The sequence below is a fragment of the Semicossyphus pulcher genome, unplaced genomic scaffold (genome assembly GCF_022749685.1).
Source record: "Semicossyphus pulcher isolate SPU_LCO1_2020_fin unplaced genomic scaffold, fSemPul1.0.p SCAF_20, whole genome shotgun sequence".
NCBI lineage: Eukaryota > Metazoa > Chordata > Actinopteri > Labriformes > Labridae > Semicossyphus > Semicossyphus pulcher.
Genome location: NW_027211694.1, coordinates 20540164 through 20559717, shown reverse-complemented (window position 1 = coordinate 20559717; position 19554 = coordinate 20540164). Strand labels below are relative to the sequence as shown.

The following is a 19554-nucleotide window of genomic DNA, read 5'->3' as shown; positions in this document are numbered from 1 at the left end:
ATTCACGGTTCTGCCCTGCTGGCTCCGCTGTTCACACAGACGCCGTTTCGCCTCTGTAACTGGCTCTGATGCCGGCTCAGAGGCGGAACGACTTCGCCCCACCATTCAGCCTCCATGCGTTTTACACAGAAGACGAGACCTAACTGAGGCTTAATAATCCCACCTTGAACTGGCAGTATGAAAGGGGCTATTGTGATTCGCAAGTAACAACACTGTAGAGACTATTAGATTGACAATTGTGTTTTCTAAACCCCAATTTTCTTTACATTAAAAACCTGCTAATGAAGATGTGAGGTCTTTCTTTGGAGAATTTGATTACCAATTAAACACCATGTGAAGAAGTGTTTTAGATGGTGATTGCTGCTGCATAATTAGAGCAAATTGGACACTCAGAAGGGAGACACTACACTCCTGAGGTCAATCAAATGTAATTACGTTCATACAGAAATTATGAGAATTATCCTCGAGTGAATGTTTGTACGAAGCAGCATCAAATGAGCTGTGGAAAATACACAGGAGAAAGCAATCTTCCTGATCTATCACCTTAACTGCAAATTTTCACACCACTTCAATCTACATCTCAATCCAGGAATAACTACGTCACTGCATCAGTCATCACCCTGTGACTCTACAGTGAAAAACACAACCGAAGCCCATAATCAACATCTTATTCATTCATGTCTGCAGTCTCTAAACTATGACAGATATTACCAGATCTTTAAACATTGGTCAAGAAAAACACGTCATCACTTTGACGCATAAACAAGGGGCTAGCTGGAGGAAAACATCAGTTGCCATGGATACCCATTTTGTGCTGCATGGAGTCGAGGGTTAGAATAAAAAGCTTTGGCGCTCTCTCACTGGTTCTTGTTTCACAGATGCAGTCGCTGGATAGACAACAGCCGCTTATGCTTGTCGGTTTTACGGCTACTATATCATGCTTACAGAACACTAAAGTATAAGCTGAAGAATAAAGTCTCTTAGTGACACTAGTATGATTCACTTTGACAAACAGTGTGCAGTACAGAAGCACGGCACCAGCAGAAAGGTGCTCTTGACTACTAGTCCCGTCTGTTTACAGTGCATAAAGCGTGTATTATCCTGATAAACAAACATAAACACAGGAAGAAGTCTGACATTTAGTGCCGAGAAACTGGACAGCAGTTAAGCTAAAAAAAACAATCACCAAGCTGTTGAAGAAGTTATGAAAAGTGATGGCTGACTCAAACATTTTTCACACGTACAAGTGTGGGAAGGGGAGTCAAACAGTATAATGTGTGTCATTTGTTGAATGGAGATAAAAAATAAGGGATGTCTGTCTATTTCGATGTCATTCTTACTCCCCCTTGTGGTAGACAGTAGGCATACAGGGCTCTTAAAACACAAGACAATGTAATAACACAAAAGGATTCAACTTGCTGTGACAATAAAATACAGACTTAAAATGTTACAATTTCATTTAGTAGAAGCTTTTGTCCAAAGCGACGTTCATCTGAGAGTTAATACAACACAAGCAACGACCGAGACAGGAGGGAACAAAGTGAGTGAGTGCCAACAAACAGCTTCAGGTGCGATCAGACACGAGGTGCTGATCGCACAGTGCACAGGGGGTAAAGAAGTACTTTTTTTTTTAATCATCATTATCATGAATATCCTAATGAACATCATCAATTCCCTCAATATCATCATCAATAGCATCTATGTCATTAAGTGCGGAGCTGCTGAAACGTGACATGGAAGTTTACAACCACTCATAAAAGCCAACACTCAAGCTTGGATAATCTGCATGTTTGAATAAGACACTTTCATTATTAAATCTTTGTGCACCTGACACCAGGAGCAAAATAGAGTTCCTCATTTAATGCAATTTTAACTTCTGATCTTAAACCTCCCGACCTCTATTTGTAATTGTTTAACATCGCTGTATTTTATTTTATGTTTTCTTTACTTTAATGAATCCATCAAATTATCTTTCCTAATTGCAACGTTTATTAAAGAACTGTATTTAATTTAGCATTTCATTTATCCATCAAATGATCTTCCCTGAATGGAAAATTAGAATGCCACTTTATCTAGCAAATTGTGGTGTTATCTTTCCCGTTCCTTTTATCATTTTGTAGTTTTGTTTTTCACTTTGATGATGTCTCATGAATAAATAAAGGTTGACTGATTGGAATAGTGCAAAACTGCAGCTTTAACAAGATAAAGCAAGTCCAGAGACAAACGCATGCCCTTACTTCTTCAAATCAAAAAAAGTGAGTGAACGTGGCAGATTATGTGTCTGGAGGAAATTCTCTGTATGGATCCAAACGACCAGCAAACAGCAGACCAAACACTGCTAATCAAATTTACTTGGTTCAGATGCAAAGAACAAAATCTTGCAGTTCACTAACAACAGCAGAGAATCCACAAGAGGGCGCTGCAACACAAGAACAAGCTAGAAGCAGTGTGAAGGGTGATGTAAGACCCTTACCTAAATGTACCCTTGAGCTTACTTCTCCACAGTCATACATCCTCTGTTTGATCTGTTCCTAATCTGCAGTCTGTGGATATCCAGTAGTGTTACTATTATTAGACCGCAATCAGAAAACCAAAGGATTTTCAACCAAACAGACGGATTCTGGTGACCTTTGAAATGTCAAATCTTGAGGGTTACAGGGTTACAAAAGCAGCACAAAAAGATCATCATCCTGCAGGTTCGTGGCTGAGCATGAGTAGACGGGCAGGATGAGAGTCACTCTTCAAATGAGTATGAGTCATTGTTTGTCCACCAGGACTGTCTGGGAGAGCTAATGGCCAAACATAACTGTGACAGCTGTCCCCAGGCTACAAATGTCTGCCTAAAAGTACGCCTTTAATTATCCCAAAGTGTTATCTTAAATCTAGAAAACCTTTAACAACAGGAAACAAAGACAAAGGAAGCTGGATTATAAAAGTTTGGAGGCTCGGGATACACGAAGGACTATGTAGGTAGAGTGAATAAATGGAATGGAAACAGGATGCTTACATTCTCTTAAAGTGCTCATATTTGTTGCATTGTACAATCAGTGGGATACCCCTGTTTAGTTCCTGCTCTGATCCAGTCTGCGACCTTTTGAATGCAGAGGAACTAGTATATATTTGGAACTAAATGATGTCCTTCATATACATTAAAAATGAATAACTGCCTTTAAAAAAAGCGTCTATAAAAAACATATCGGAGTAAAGATTAGATTTATGCCATTTTTCTATCATTACGACATCCTTTCGTTTTTTTAGGCAATTGTGAGTTTAGATACTGATGTGTGTCTTTTAGGGGTGCAGCCATTAGTCAACATGGTCGACAAAACTGTAGTTGTCCATAATTACAGAAGTTTTCTGTAGCTGGGTTGCTGAGGGGTAAGCCATCTCGCATTCTTACGATTTCTGCTGGGAGTTGCGCATTCAAAACAGCGACCAGGAAGCAACAGGTAAAAAAAACATAGCTAAATGGCAGCAGCCGATGCAACACCATCCTAAAACTTGTAAAGAAAAGGATCGCCTGCAGGATCTGTTTATCAAAAGACATATTTTTGAATGAAGAACTCATATTTATTGTCTTTATTGTTAATTAGTTGCTTAAAAGAACCTCCAACTACATTTAAAGCTGAGAGCTATAAAGTCATTGTGCAATTCCTTATCCGATTAGTCTCAATCATCGATGACTAGTCCACAAATAGTTGTCATTAGTTCCTAGTGTCTTTTGATATTCTCTCTGAAATCTCAATTAAACATTTTAAGGAAATATGACATCATTATACACACAGGTACAGGTCTTGTCTAAAAAGGGTGCAGCTGTGAGCGTATTTTACTCAACAAATTTTCCATGGAGCTTAATTTTAAATAGTATGAAACAGAGCTGAGCTCTGGGGATTTTAAACGTTGTACCAGTGAAGCACCAGCAGCAGCAGTAACCTGTGGAGTGAAAAAGAAAGCATGTATCTCACCATGGCTGTAGCTGACCCCCGGGCTGAGGGTGGAGGGGGTGGCGACGTGTTCCCTGTTGGGCGTTTGGAGGCCCGCCTCCTTCTCCCTCTCCTTGTCCCGCTCCTTCACCTGGCGCTGGCTCATCCTGCCTGGGGTCAGAAGGAGGGTGTCATCCCCGCTCACCACGACAGCTAGAGTCAGAGAAGAAGAGAGAAAGGGGGAGGGGCCGAGGGAGGTTGGAGATGAAAAGAAAGGACATGAGAGGAGAGATCAGACGTGTTGCCGTCTTACTTCACATCAGAGAACATCAAAGAGCCCTCTTGTGGAGCATCTTCTGGCACATTTTGACAACTTATATAACATTTATTTTCATCTATGTGTCACAATTGTAAAAAAAAAAAAAAAAAGGTTTTGATGAGTGCTGATGACCTCGATGTGTGTGCTTTTCGCTTATCACTCCACCTTGTTTACGTGGTGCTGATGAAGCAAGCTGGCATGTTATACTTCGGCTCATTTTGGTCGACAGAGGACCAAAATAAACGTATGGAATTAAACACAAGTCTTATCTTTCTTAGACAAGACACTCGCTCTTTATGCTTTATTGTGTTGTAGACCTGTGGATTTATTTTGATTAAGAAGTGAATGAGGAAGCCAGTATTCGTTTGGAGTTAGGATGACTCTTTGCACATTCTTCACATTTTGAAGGTTATCCTGAACAAGTTCTTTATTTTCCTGAACAAGTTCTTTATATTCTCATTAAATAACTGAATGACTGCCTCCTTCTCAAACAAGGCCATGGAGAACTACTGAAATCTTCTATGTATCTATTCTTACAAAAAAAGAAAACACCAGTGAGCTGCTTTTCAAAAGTGCACACGACGAGATAAATGCCCGACAGCTCTGACAGACGAGCTCAAGGACACCTTCAGCCACACAAATTCTTATGTTCCAATCTTACAAAAGTGAATGTTTTTACGCTATTCATTATATACAACTCAGCTTTTTTATGGTTTAAAAGCTATTACTGGTATTGGACTTTTAGATGTGTAGGCTTGCTCTCTGTATTCAGTGAGTTGGTCCAGTTGGCATATATATAACGTGTTCTTTATTTTCCAATTTAATGACTTCTCTTCACACTAACTAATTTGTTTTTACACACTCTGGATTGCAGTTGACGATGTTTTATGGCTACAGGTTACAATGTATTCCTGCCCTTTCCTGTGCAGGTGTATTATAGATGTATTTATACACCCAAAGGTAAAAAGCTCTGCTATGAATTCCACTTTTACAAAGCTTATAATGTTTCAGGTTTTGATGACACTGTAAGAAAGCAAAATATTAGAAAGAGAACTCTCTGTATGGTTTAACAGCACTGCAAACTACTCATCAATAATAAATGTGGTTAAATGAACACTTCTCATCAAATTGAACATTATCATATTTGTAGAGTCAGAAATGTTTTGTTAGGTCACTATTTTTTTTTTTAATCACATCAGTAACTTTTATTGTGAGTTCCATTAAAAATGCAGTACGTGGCCGCTGACGGTCTTTCCAACCTGGCAAAAGAGTAAGCTTTTAAACCCTCCACTGGGATGTATCCTCAAGTTAGAGAACAGGTTGTATGTGTTGCACACTGGTTTGCGCACACACACGGGTACATTTGGTGACAAAGATAAAAAATAATCCGGATCATAATCCAGTGACGTCGGTGCCTGTCTATCCTACCAGATAGCAGGGTTTTGTTGTTGCAGATGAAGCTGTGCACATACATGTATAGTGCATTGCATAAGTATTCGCCCCTCTCGGACTGTGCCACATTTTATAGGTTAACAACCTGGAATTAAAACAGACTTCCCTCCCACTACAAAAATTAAAGACTACGTGTTGATCCATTAAATACCAACCCAATAAAATCCCTTATAATTTGGAGGTGTAACATGACAACAATTGGAAAAGCTCAAGTGGTCGAGTACTTAGGCAAGGCACTGTATGCATTCATGGGTATGCACCCTGTCAAATACTGACAGCTTTACAAAGCGACAAACACATACAGTATATGGCCACTTATGTTACGCATGGTGACACTTTTCAAAAAGTGCACTTCACTGCAGAGTTTAAAGGTTGGAATCTCCACAACAGCACTGAGAGACCAGGGGGTAAAAACCTGCAACAGAATGTACTTTCTTCTTAAAGAGGAAGCCATGCTGTACAACTTGAAAAACCTGCAAGTATAAAGGAAGCTCGAAGCTAAACTGTCTTAAAAGAGACAAATTCTGCTGACTGACAAGCTGCAGTTAAGTTTATTAATGAGATCAGACCTTTGCAGGATAAGCAAAGGTGCAGGCAGAGCAATTAAAATAACTATAAGTAGCCTAAAAACCTTCTAGGTGTACAAAACCTTTAAAAAAAATAACACATTTGTGGGGGAAATAGTGGAAAACGGGTGCATTATTTTGAGATTTTGACCTATTTGTAAAACACACATTCCCTTATGTTGCATCTACCCCTAAGAACCAGCCCTGAGTCCCCCCCCCAACTGTGTGAACTGCCCTTAGTCCTGTCACTGAAAGGTCACTGGCTTACCGGCGGTGGCATGGTGCTCTCTCAACTCTGCATGGTGCTAGCAGGGGGAAAAGGGTGGAGACAGAAAAAGAAAAGTGCAAGAGGGTTGGGGGAAAAAGTGATAGTGGGGGGAACATAGAGAGATCAGAGAGTGGGAGGGATTGAAAAAGTGTGTCAGAGATTTTGGACACAGATTAAAGGAGGGGAAGGGAAGAGGGTGCGTCCACCATGTGTTGTTGACCAGATGTTGGCAGTGGTGGGTTGTGCGTGACAGCAGGATGGGCGATAGTGGTGCAGCATCAGCAGCAACAGCAGCAGCAGCAGCAGCAGCAGCAGCAGCAGCAGCGGGTGAAGCCGCAGCCAGACAGGACAACAAATAATAAAAAAAGAGGAGACAAGAGACAGAAAACAAAAGAAAAAACAGACATTAGTTTAAACAAAATGTTAACAGAAGACAAAACTTGACACAAAACTGGCAGCAATGGGAACAATAGTAGATGAGGAATGAACTGTTACCACACATACACACACATTTTAAATAGTAAACAAGACTATAAATAGCTTAAATGTTGACTGACATGTTTATTCCTATAATATCAATTCATAAAAACACTGATGAACCTTACTATATCACCTTTGTCTCATAACGAGAAGCGTACTGTATCACCTTTTTAAATTATTAATCTGATGATATATAATAAGGGATGCTCTATATTATCAGCATTATCAACAGTGTCTGCATATAAAGGCTTTACAATGTAATAACAGCATCAGACAAAACACATCTGTCCATTTGCAGGCCGCTAAGATGAAGCTTTTATTATGCTCACGTGACACAAGCCACCGACCGTTCAAACTGTGTCTGTCTGATATGTTTGTTCTGCAAAATAAATTTAATTACCTTATAAAAATATGCCCAAGGCCTCTCCTCCTTCTCCCATTAAAAGTCTTTAAACTTTTTTTATAACCTTTTTATATTATTATCAAGGAAAGTTTATAATTGTAAGATGTAAAGTAAAAATCCATTGACAGTTTCTATCTCTTTAACTCAAGGCAACTGCCAAAAGAGGTCCAACCCACAGAGTAGCTCCAGTCCACACACAATTTCCCTCCACCTGTTCCTGTGCACAGCAGATAACAGAGGCGGAGATAAACCCAATCTGATCACATTTGCTCACTTTTGCTATCCCCTGTCCTCCTGCAGCAGTTGAGAAGTAACCACACTGATTCAGTTCAGTCACACCCAATTATCTTTCAGAAACACAACATGTCAACACACTTGTGGATTTCCCATGTCCTCAGGAGCACTATGGGTCTGATCAAGGTTTACCTGGAACTGGACTTTTAACAAGATGTCTTCTGGCAGATAAGGCCATCCGTAGGGCTGCAGCAGGTAGCGCACTCAACTGACTTACACCCGTACCGCTGCTGTACCTGGAAGAGCGCCCGACTGAACTAATCTCCTGTCAGACGCAACAAACCCACAGGCAGCTCAGTAACGAGGAAGACAATGCCACTGATTGGATATTGCTCAGTTAATCAGGAAGTGGGAATCAAAATCGCTCAGTTGTGATTGGTTCCAAACCTTAGAGCCACAGTCTGAGAGGATAGACAGCACTAATAGCTGCTTACAATAATAGGGCAAACGGATTAGGAAACTGTCACTGAACGTCAGAGGTCGATTAACAAGGCTTTGTGGAGAAGCATCAACACAGTGGTTTTTCTAATTTAATCTTGGCTCAGCTCATTTTCTCGCAGTGGGGAAACACGGTTACACTTAAGCCACTCCCTCTAGGTTGCAAAACACTGACCTCAAGTCACGGGAGACAGTGAGGTCAGAGGAGTTTGTGACCGGAAAACTTGGAGGATTCCTAGATAGTTAATCCTAAATAGTCCAGGGATTCCAATCAGCAATCTAATGTTTTTCTAACCTGTGAGATGATGCTGCCAACGCTGATCACAGCCCGAGTCTAATCCCAAATTGAAACATCTTGTCCGTTAGGTTCAGCGAATCCCCGGTTCCCTCGACTGACTGACTGACTGATGTGTGAACCCGGCGTGGATGCTCTCTATAAAAGCTTCACCTGATGGTTGGTGCAGATTAATTATGCAGATGAGTGTGTGGGAGACAGGCGGAGACTGACAGCGAGACAAAGTGAAGAGCTATGAATAATCTGAGAGTGTCACTAATAAAAATACAAACCGTGACAAGCTGCCGGATAACAGTTTTATTGCTACAGTGTAATGAGAGCCACACTGTTGGATCACTGCATGTGGCAGGCCCACATTAACAAAGCTCTTTGACTATCATTTGACGATCGAGCTGTGAAGGCTTGTTGGTGACTCGGGTGGAGGGGTAGAGGAATAATCACATGACGGACCAATCGACATGGGCCTACTTCCTGACTCGATACTGACTCATTCAACACTTGCAGGAGTTTTTACATAAGCATTACAAAATGTTAATTTTATGATAATGGCAGGTCATGTCCACCCCCACTCACACTCCCACCCACCACCACTGGTGATGGAACATGAAGTTTTTGTTAAAAGTAACTGAACAAAGGAAACAGTGCTTACAGATGCGTACAACACAAGATAAGATTTAGAATAAATAAATGAGGATGATGACAAAAGGAAATTAAGATGAAGAACAATTACAAGACAAAGATAAAGAAGATCATAATGATGATGATACATATTGAATACAAATGTTGGTATGTTATATATAATGACTAATGGATCAAACTTGAACCCTTAATTGCAAAAACACATTTGCTTTATTATTTATTTCACTCTTAAGTGATTTAGACTCAAATCGGAAACTAAGATTTGAACTCAAGGATGTTCTCTGAACTCATCATATTAAGTTTCCTAAAGAAACATGCACTTTTGCTTCCTTCTAGTAGTCTGAAGAAAACATACGTCACAAACTTAGGTCATTAAAAATTGCTAGCTGTCTTTCAGCACAAATCAAGCCATGTCATGATGATTTTCTTGGACAGTACTTGTAACAATGCTGGAGGTAGTATTCTGTTCATACTCCAATTAGGGACAGGTCATGAATTTCAAATATTCAAAACAGAAAGCTGAAGCGATCATCTTAAAACAAAGAGTTAAAAAACAAAAATGAGTATAAGTGCAAACTGTGAAAGGATGGATCTGGGGAGGGGAGGGTTCAAATAATAGTCTAATACCCTGGTTCTCAACTCGTGGGTCGGGACCCAAAAGTGGGTCGCAGGGCTGTTTTCAGTGGGTCGTGGATGTGTGCTTGAAAAAAAAAAAATCTATGCTGTGCTTTTATTTTGAAGGACATGGGTTTCCTGTGACGTGTGTGCAGTAGAGGTGCAGTTTATTCACACTCCATGTGTCCACCGATTGGGTAATCCCAGCTACAGTTACATTTACATTCTTTAGTTCAGTAGTTGCATTTATGTTGCATTTTAAGTTTATTTCTGTTGAAAAAAGGCTGTTAACTGAATGAATTGTAGAGGGAATATGTTCTTCTAATGCAATCTTCAAAGATTTTAATTAAATAAATTTGACTGGTTAAAAAATGTGGGTCACAACTGGTCACTAAGGAGGTGGTGGCGGCTCCTGTGGCTACACCAGTTGAGTATTGTGTGTGACTAAACGGTTATTGATTGAACTCAACTTCTAAATTAGGTGAAGGTATGTTTTTAAATTGAACTAGCTTGCAGAAATGTGTAAGCAACATCTTACATACTTTATACCTTGTTTAAATAAGTCAATATTTACACCTGAGACATTCACTCGCTTAGAGGATGATCTAGTGTTGAATAGAAAATATGACATTGCCGTCACAAGCATTTGCCTTTCAAAGACATTCTTATACTGCAGCTTCTTTTCATCTTGTTAAGATAAAATAGCCAGGAACCTTCAAACATTCAAAGTGAGTTTAAAAGGCTCTTTCACGTCTGTGCTGTGTGATGCAAAAAGCAGGTCTGACTGCAGACACTGGGAAAGATGACAGCTGACAATCATGCAGTTTGTTTTAACAAAATCTAGATTGTTTCCATTCTTGTTCCCACACATACAGCTTTCCACTAACGCCCCAGTCTTTGGACAACAGCTGGAGCTTCGGTACCGCTAGTTAGTGTGAGCAAATTTCCACGTAAGTGTAAACTGCAGATCTGAGATAAACTGGAGGAGCTGAGCAAACAATGTCACAAGGATGTTATTAAACATAATCCCGGTCAGAGTCAGACGTGATGCCACCAAGTGAAAATGAATAACACACGGCTGGACATGGCAGATATTGCTGCAATACAGGTCGGTGAGCGAACCTACACCTGGTGTGTTAGATTAGAGTGAAGCGATTATATGACTCAAAGCAAATAGACTCCCAATGACAGCTCTCGCATCCAGACCCCAAAGCAGTCTGTTCTGCTTTTGTTCAAAGAACAAAAGATGATGGAAGTTTGAGGCCCATTATTTGACTTTGATCGCAGATGTATTCATATGAGCTTCTTATTATACTGTTTGAGCAACTTTGAAGTGAGAGTGAGTTGAATTTTTAAGCGTGTATCGTTACGTGCATGTCAAACACGCTCCTTGGATTAAGAAGGCAGAATATAATCATCATCTCAAGGTGAAGTGTTGATGCCCAGTTCTGCTTCAGGGGGCGAAATTGCTGTTTTTTGAGACAAGGTGACATTTTGCTGTCTGGGTCTGGTGGTCTGCCTTTTATCTGGCTTTCACACCAAAGCCAGCAGCCTGCTGTGTTGATGAGATGACAAACAGAGGGCAGTGGAGGAGACGCTCTGAACTAAAATTGAAATATTTCTATCTGAAGCACACAGACATGAAGCAAAAGAGGAGAAGAGAAACCATGTCTTTTCATTTCTGATGACGTTTGGACTCTTTATATTTTTACCTGTAAAAATAGCAATTGTTCCCCAAATATGTGACTTTAATCTTCATATTTTGTTCCTGTTTTGATTCTGTTTGGGACCTTGAAAATAATTGTGGATTAAAGGAGCGCTTCTAGGGCTAATAGGTCAATAACGATAGCTGGCGAGCTAACCACAAACATGCTAGCTATGAAGACATGAAGCTCCTTTACTTGAATAGCTCCAAATAGCTTCTTTTGATTTTCTCTGTACTGTGCTGTTTACTTGTCCCTGACATTTTTCTCTTGAGTGTAAACAGTATTTCATTCAGTCAGAGTTATTTTTTATTAAAGATTATTTTCCATTTTGCCTTTATTTGAAAGTTAAAGACAAGATATTTGGGAGAAAGAGAGATGAATGACACACAGCAAGGCAAGGGCTGGAATCAGCTTGATATTGATTCATCTTTAAATGCAGGTGTGCTACCAAGTGAGCTACTAGGGCGGCCCACGTAGAGTGTTTGAACACAAAGGGGAAAACTCTTAGAGCTAACAAGCATGCTTTGTTGCTTGGTCACAATTGGCACAATTTATTCCAAATGTTAAAAGATGCGTTTATACCCTCGACACCTGTCTCCTAACTGTCTAAAATTGGAAGTTGCAAGAGAAATGATGAGCTCAGATAGCTTCCCTCTTTTTGGATTCCCCAGCTCACACGCCTCGAAGGTCAGCAGAGTTCTTCTTTCCCATAGAGTTCTGCCAGGTAACCTGCTGTGCTGTGATTAGCTAGTACTACTGTGTTGTGACTTGGTCGGAAAGCAGATAGGGTAAACACAGGACAAACACTCAAGAGGGTTGCTGTTCCTGTCCCGTAGAACCAATAGTCCTCCTTGATATTATATATATTATAAACGTATACGATTAAAGTTTTTATTCCTATACTGAAACACATAGTCTAACATCTTTTCCAAAGCTTCTGTACTAGGAAAACACTGCCTTAAACACAGCACATTCTCTCTCCCCTGAAAAGATGAAGAGTGCTTACGCAGGATAAAACGCCGTGACATATTACATAATGTTTAAACATCACTCGCAGCACATTTCTGACCCAGTTTCTTTTTAGTAGCTGGGAAAGAGGAGATAGCAACAGCAGCTCTTTTTCCCATTTTCTATATCTGAAGGGCACCTTTTGCCATTTATTCAACTTACAATGACAACACAGTTTTTGAAGGCAAAACCAAAAAGCTCGCCTAACAGTGAATGGGCTGTCCTGGGAGTTTAAGCTACAAATATATGGCTTTTATAGTATATATTTTGTCATGGAAATATCAAATACTAAGGGGAATAAGAAAATATAAGGAGAAGATTTTTCTTTCACTAAAGTGCTGCTGAGTTATTACTGGTAGCTATTTGTTTAGCCAACACTGAGACAATACATTTATAGAAGTCCAGTCAGAATGTGGTTCCATTTCATTCAGTTTGTTTTGTACCTTTAGGAGAGTGTAAAGTTGATGCCAATGGTTATAAATGAAAGGAAAAAGAACATCAAATGTCTTTAGGGTGTTTTTACGTAATCCGTCAGGACAGCTTCGAATACATTTTTCCGGTCGATGAACGTTTTGATGATGGTGGGGGAGAGAGCTGTCTATCAATTCCATCAAAAATCCTCCGTAGAGACGGCGAGTGCAATTAAGTCCCGCCCACACAGAAGGGAAAAACAATGCATCACTCTTCAGTGCCTTTGTTTTAGAAAATTGCCTAAAAGCTGCTGTGTGGTTGAATACATTAACAACAGAGTGAAGAACAGAGACAGTTTTTGAAAGGATAAAAAAAACAACAACCGAGCCTTAAAGAATAAAGAGCTTGAAATGGGCAATACCACTTGAGACATCAGCAGGATGAATGGGAAAACCTGAAACACAATCATTTGTCAACACAAATTGTAGAGGTTGAAGCTAAACTTTGCGAGGTCTGGTTTTGGTCATTGTTTGGTAAAATTGTGATCTTACCTAGCGATTCAATCACACAGTTGTAAATATAAAAGTACTTCACTTCTGGCCATTCAGATTTTCCCCTCTAAATCTGTATTGTCTCGATAATTCCATATCAGACTGGCTCTAAGCCAGTGAGATCCTTTCTCCCCAAACAAACGGTACTCCTATCGATATTTGACATTAACATGCAGTCTTATTTAATGGTATTTTCAAGGTGCGCTGGTTTAGCTCAGTTGGTAGAGCAGGCGCCCGTGTACAGAGGCTACAGTCCTCGATGCACTTACCGCAGGTTTCAACCCCCGGTGTGCTGGTGCACGTAATCTGCCACTATCTACTCCCTACGCTTCCTGTCTCTCTTCAGCTGTCTTGTCAAAATAAAGGCAAAAACCCACAAGATAATCAAAGGTTGTTTTTTATTCAATCGTTTCATTCTAACGTAGGTGGCATCAATAAAATCCTAACGATACCCATCTCTAAGGGACACTGAGAAAGACCAACAATAATGAGTTTGTAAATATATATTTTCCATTTAGGTAGACGTGGGTTGCTCAAATAATCCTTTGACCTGATGAAATATAATGGGGTTTTTATAGCTAGGGGCATTAAGTTATCGTTTCAGCCCTTGGTAAAATATTGTGGCGCAGATTTTCCCCCTCCTGTGGGCATGGTTTATAGAGCAAGATGTGTTTAGCTCTGTCTCCATAGACGTCGGGATAAGATGATTTGACTGTGAAGGCCATAGCCTAAGATTCACAGTCTTTCATACTCATACTGTGTGGAAGCAAATAGTCCATACCTGCGTAGCTGCATCTTTGAAAGCCAAAAATGAGGGTCATATTTACAGCAGAAGCCGAACAACACAAGCATTAATTTGAATGTCTTGTTTCAGAAAACATTGCAAAATGAAGTGCAATATTCGCTCTCCTTTTAGATCTATTTTGATCTCCATAAACTCCTGAGAAAAATATATAACTCTTGGACTAAAAGCTCCACTATATTCACAAGCTAGCTGCTAACTTTGTCTGTCAGCTGATCAGTACTGGGCAGGTAGTGTACAGAGGGTTTATCTGAGCTTCTAGTAGAAAAAGGTGACTGCTGTATCTCAAACCAATGCTGATCAGATGCAAGAAACAAAATTAAAGTTTAGAAAGACAGCAAAACACCCCATAAACCTTAGAGGAACTGCAGTCTTAATTATGATTATCTGAGTGTGTCAGCACACCAATGATTTCATCCATTGTGTAGACAAAAATATCGATTAGAGCAGCTTTTCAAAAGAAAGCAATTTTGAGTTACAATAGATCTAGCTGATGTAATATGTATCCATGTCATATATTTAGTTATTTGACAGCACATGCACCTCTGCAAACCTCAAATTTAACTATTAAGTGTTAATGGAAGGGAGTGTTAAGGAAAGTCTCCCGCCTAGCACACACTATAAAGACGTTCATCACAACAGCTTTTGAAAGACTGGATTAATCAGCAGTGTGTTAGCAAAGCCGACCTAATAGCTTTGTTATTTTTGAAGGCAATTACAGGGTTTTATCTGTTGTATTACACGGTATAAAGCCAAATATAATAATATGTATGGTCCATCATAGCAGCAGTAAAAAAGAGCTCAATCTACAGTGTCTGGACTCCAAGAGCTTCCTGTTCTGAGCATTTCCCTTATAATACAATTGCACAACTCCTGGTAATTCTAAACAGTGTAATAAAATAGCTGGAAGTTGTATTTTATTTACCAAAACTCAATTCCAAATAAACTCAAAACAACCTTAGTGGTTTCCAGGAAACCACAGAACACGACGTATCTCGTTTCATCCACTTTGCCTGCCTTAATCAAGCAACCTGATACAACCAACCCGGCAGTCGACTTCACTGAAAGTCTTGTTGTCTGAAAGGTCGAGTACTCATCAGAATCACAAGAACACATGAATCTAATCAGCCTAATTTCCTGCATGAAAAAAAGCACCATCCGTAAGCCCCTGGTATCAAACAAGGCACATTAGAGCTTCAGCTGGTTACAGTACAGGAGTAGGGAGGCTTTCAGGCTGATGTTAAGGCTCCTGGGAAAACATGAGAGTCGCATACAGGAGACATGTTAGATTCAAATCTAAGAGGTTAACTGATGTCATGTTTCTATGCAGGGTAATGTTTCTGATTAGTCTTATTTTCCAAAGAATAAAACCAGCTTTATTGCTCAACAGTAAGAAACACTATCATGACAAACTCCTTCCTCTTCTGGGTGCTGAAACCAAAGTCTTTGAGCACGTTCACTCATGGCAGATGGAAAAGCCAAACCCTTCCACACTCTTTTTTATTATCAGTCACCCTCATACACAACAAGACTATTTTTAGTTTATTCCTTAGCTCCATTTGCTTTGTGCTTTTTAAATTGTATGTACACAACAGCAGTTTTCTACCTGGAAGAAATTAATGTACATAAACATGTTTTCTATTGGCACCAGTTTCAGGATTATTCACTGATAGTGTATACTGCATGTCTACATTGTCTACATGTCTACAGTTTACCCTCCTTTTACTGTTTCTGTTTGTCCAAGTGCGTTCTTTGCATTGCACTCAATCTTAAGTACAGAACTTCAAACTACTGTCCTCCTCTCAATCACAATATGTCAAACAGACACGTTTGTTGCTGTGCAAATATACTTAAGAGGTTAAATCCACAGTCTATAGGCAGTGTTAAGGTGATCAATCCAGCTTGTTCAGACTATTGCTGGAGGCTGTGTTCATGATTGTTTGTCAAATAGACAAATGGCTTCATGTGGATCAGCGCTTGCAACTTTGCCGGACAAAGCACCATAGAGGTACGATGGTAACTATAACCATACAGACAACATAAAGAAGACTGAGACTGAAAAATCATACAGATTATTCCACTTCTTTTAAGGGTTGAATTTGTTGAAACATAAAAAAATAACTCCACTGATAACTTAGGTACTGATGAAAAGACAACTGATCTGGATGATTACATAACAGCCAAAAATAAAGGAATTGAATTAAATGGTCTGATAACATACCTTTTTCTTTGTGTTTTTTAATAAAAAAACGTTTGTTTGAATTGTCACAGACTTCAGAAGGTCATAGAATACAAAACAATGTATTCATCAGGAAAAAAGAAGCAGTACAGGAACATGTCATACTCAATGCCGAAATCCTCCTCCTCTGCATCACTAGCTGAGTGTGAAAACTCACAGTCAGCATGTGGTAGTGTCACAGTGCCTTTATCCATCAAAAGGTTGACACATCTGTCAGCACGAGGTGGGTCTGTGGCCAAAGCCGTAGTTCAGGCAGGCGGGGAGCTGCTGTGTGAGGTGCAAATTTTGGGTGCGGCCCATACGGTGGTTGATTTACAGCTACAGTGGAATTGCAACACACGGCATAAATAAAACAGCTAATGATATGGGCCTAAAGAGCGTGGCCAGAGCCGAGTCTGTTTGCCAAGTTTCTGTCCGAAGTGAGACCTGAGCCAAGATTGTAAACACTCCACACTGTGGGACCAATTCATTTGAAAAGTAGCTAGAAAGGTTGGAGTTACAATCTTGTCGTGCATCAGAGGGAGCAGCAAATAGGACCCAGAGTGTTTTATGTATCAGAGTGTTGGTGTCATCCGCACAGGAACACAAACAGGGCGGGTGAGAGTTCACATTTCTTTCCTCTGGTTGAAACCAAAGCGACACCGAGCAGGTCTGACTCATCCTCACCTTTGCACCTGCTAAGCTTTAAACACGTTCTAAAACTTTGACTTCTATGGTAGAGCGGTGTAAGGCAATTGTCTACTATAGAGCAAAACTGGTTAAATGAGTGGAGCTTTACAGCACTGTGCTGGGCAGCAGGTGTAAAGACTGAGGAGCTTGACCAGTGTGCTGCCTCAGAGCAAGCCCAAAAGCAGCCCCCGTTAATGAGCCTACTGCATTGAATGTGTTAAACCTCACAGGACATGAAATCTTCAACTAGGAATGCATCGATTGAAGTGAATCGGAGCCTTGCTGACTTGGACCCTATTAGGGGAATCAGGTAACACCCAGATGTACCTATCCACAGTAAGACAGTTTTTAGTTCGGCTCCATTATTTGCTGAGGTTAGAGCACAAACTGTGCTTTCATGCTGTTTTCAGTTCTAGTTTCTAGTTCTAGTTATACTCATGTGCATTAGAGTAAAGCTACAACCAGAGTAATAACAACAAACCTTTCGCTATGTTTACGCCAACCAGACACACTACTCAGGTGTTTTAGAGCCCCTAAAACTTTTAGAAACACTGCTGACCCTGTTAAAGTTTGAAAACTTTCAGGTTGCGTTTCTAATGTGTACCAGCAGAAATAAAGATTTTGGGAAATAATGAAGCGCTTGCTGGTTGGGTTTGATTATTCATGATGCGTTCTTTCCTGATTCGTCAGGCCCCTATCATGTGACCCTTTCGGAAAGAAAGCAAACAATATGACTCTTAACCATGGTCTCAATGAGTGCACGTACAAACGCATCACTTCATGTCATACAACACAAAATTCCTATATAACTTTTATTGTGCTTTTTCTTACTTCCTTTTGGGGGATTATTTTCTAAATTTTGGAAGTACTGTTCTAATAATTTGAGGGGTTTGGGGGATGAAAGAAGGAAATATATTCTTGTCATTTTATTCTGTGGGCTAAAACTCTTTTTAAGTCTATATTTGTTACAATATGACAAACTGGCACTATTAAAAGTATCTGGATAAGCTATTAGCAGATCCTGTTTGCACTGTACCCACGGACATGTGCAGGCAACTATCAGTGGATTATTTTGATTCTGAAAAGCATTATCCCCACGCACGTACCGGAGGTATGAAGAGCCTCTCTTAGCTTCTATGATGTGTAAGCAGAAACATGGACTTTTGTTCATGATGGACAGGTCAGAGATAATGATATCCCGGGGACGTGTAAGTCACACTGAATCTAAAAATATGGACATCATGCCCGCGTGTTGAGATGTGACAGAGTTATGACTCAGAGAAGGAGTCTTATTTTGGGACTCAAATTGTGCCAAATCACCTCATGGAGTATCTTTGCCTCCCCCCTCAACATATCCCATGCCCCCCTGGGACGGTGCGCTTCTCAATTTTAAAACCACTGGTCTCAAACCTGTGGTGTATGAACAGCACCTCTGAAGAGATAATGGTTTACATAGAAACGAAGCCTTTATGAATTCTATCACAGGAGGAAGCAATATTAGTTTTTAAATGTGTGTCAAAGTGAGCACTGGGATCAGATTGGTTTGATACATGCACATATTGCAGGTTTAGGTATTAAAAAATGTGTCTGAAAAGGGACCGTTAGATATGGTGTCACGTCGATATCATATGTAGCAAGCACAAGAGTAAGTAATATGATTTCACATGCATGGTCTTTAACTGCCACTCGCACAATATAATTCATTGCATACAAATTCAACAACCAAGGCCTTTACAAACTGGGAAATAATACTTTATTATGATTAAGTTATATTGCACTCCAGACATGTGGTAGTAATCTGACCCAAATTGGATTGGTGCAAAACTGTCTCATACATAAAGTTATTGCCGAAACAGTAGTGAGTGTACAGGTGCAGCTGTAGATGAAACAACACTTCTTTTCACTTGTGCTTACTTAGGGTCATGAGTGGTCACTTAATTACTTAATTGGACAGAATTAAAAAATACTTTCCAATGAAGACAACATGTACATGTACATCCTATTAATAATAAGGATACTTTAAAACAAATGGCTCTTAAAGTGTTCTTGATACATAACATGTCTCGCTAGGTGCTGAACTACGATTAAATGTAGAGTGTTTAACCTCTCCATGATGTAAGGCGAGAAGAGGACAGAAAGGAAATCGATGTCCTTGTATGGTCTGACAGGAAATCCATACAGAGATCATTTTCAGCAGCAGGGCATTTTTTCGACACACGCAGCAAACAGGAGCAATCCCACTAGGTTTCTGTTTTTCATCCTTTACATTGAGAACATAAAACGTAACGATGTCAACTCACCGGCCACAAGGAAGGAAGCAGATAAAAGCAGATGCCTGTTGGTTTTGCACTCGACAGTTGTTTGTACAATTGTGTCCTGACCGTGTTCTTTAATGAGGAAGGAAGGAGGAGGGTGTTGTGGAGGGTGGCTTACACTCAACAGTCGACCTCACACAGGCTGCATGTCATTAGACTGT

At 40.0% G+C, this 19554-nt stretch overlaps 1 protein-coding gene across 4 annotated transcripts in view; it reads right to left on the bottom strand.

Moving 5' to 3' along the window:
• The window catches only part of osbpl8 (oxysterol binding protein-like 8), a 104495-nt gene that overhangs the window by 47433 nt on the left and 37508 nt on the right, over window positions 1-19554 (bottom strand). For 3 of the 4 annotated variants that reach the window (XM_069670788.1, XM_069670792.1, XM_069670789.1), the window contains one exon: window positions 3966-4136. In XM_069670788.1, coding sequence (XP_069526889.1) covers window positions 3966-4089 — 124 coding nt within the window. In that variant the 5' untranslated portion in view covers window positions 4090-4136. Of the gene's footprint in view, window positions 1-3965; window positions 4137-6528; window positions 6561-19554 lie in introns of those variants that run through there. The other variant, XM_069670790.1, reaches the window with a different exon arrangement.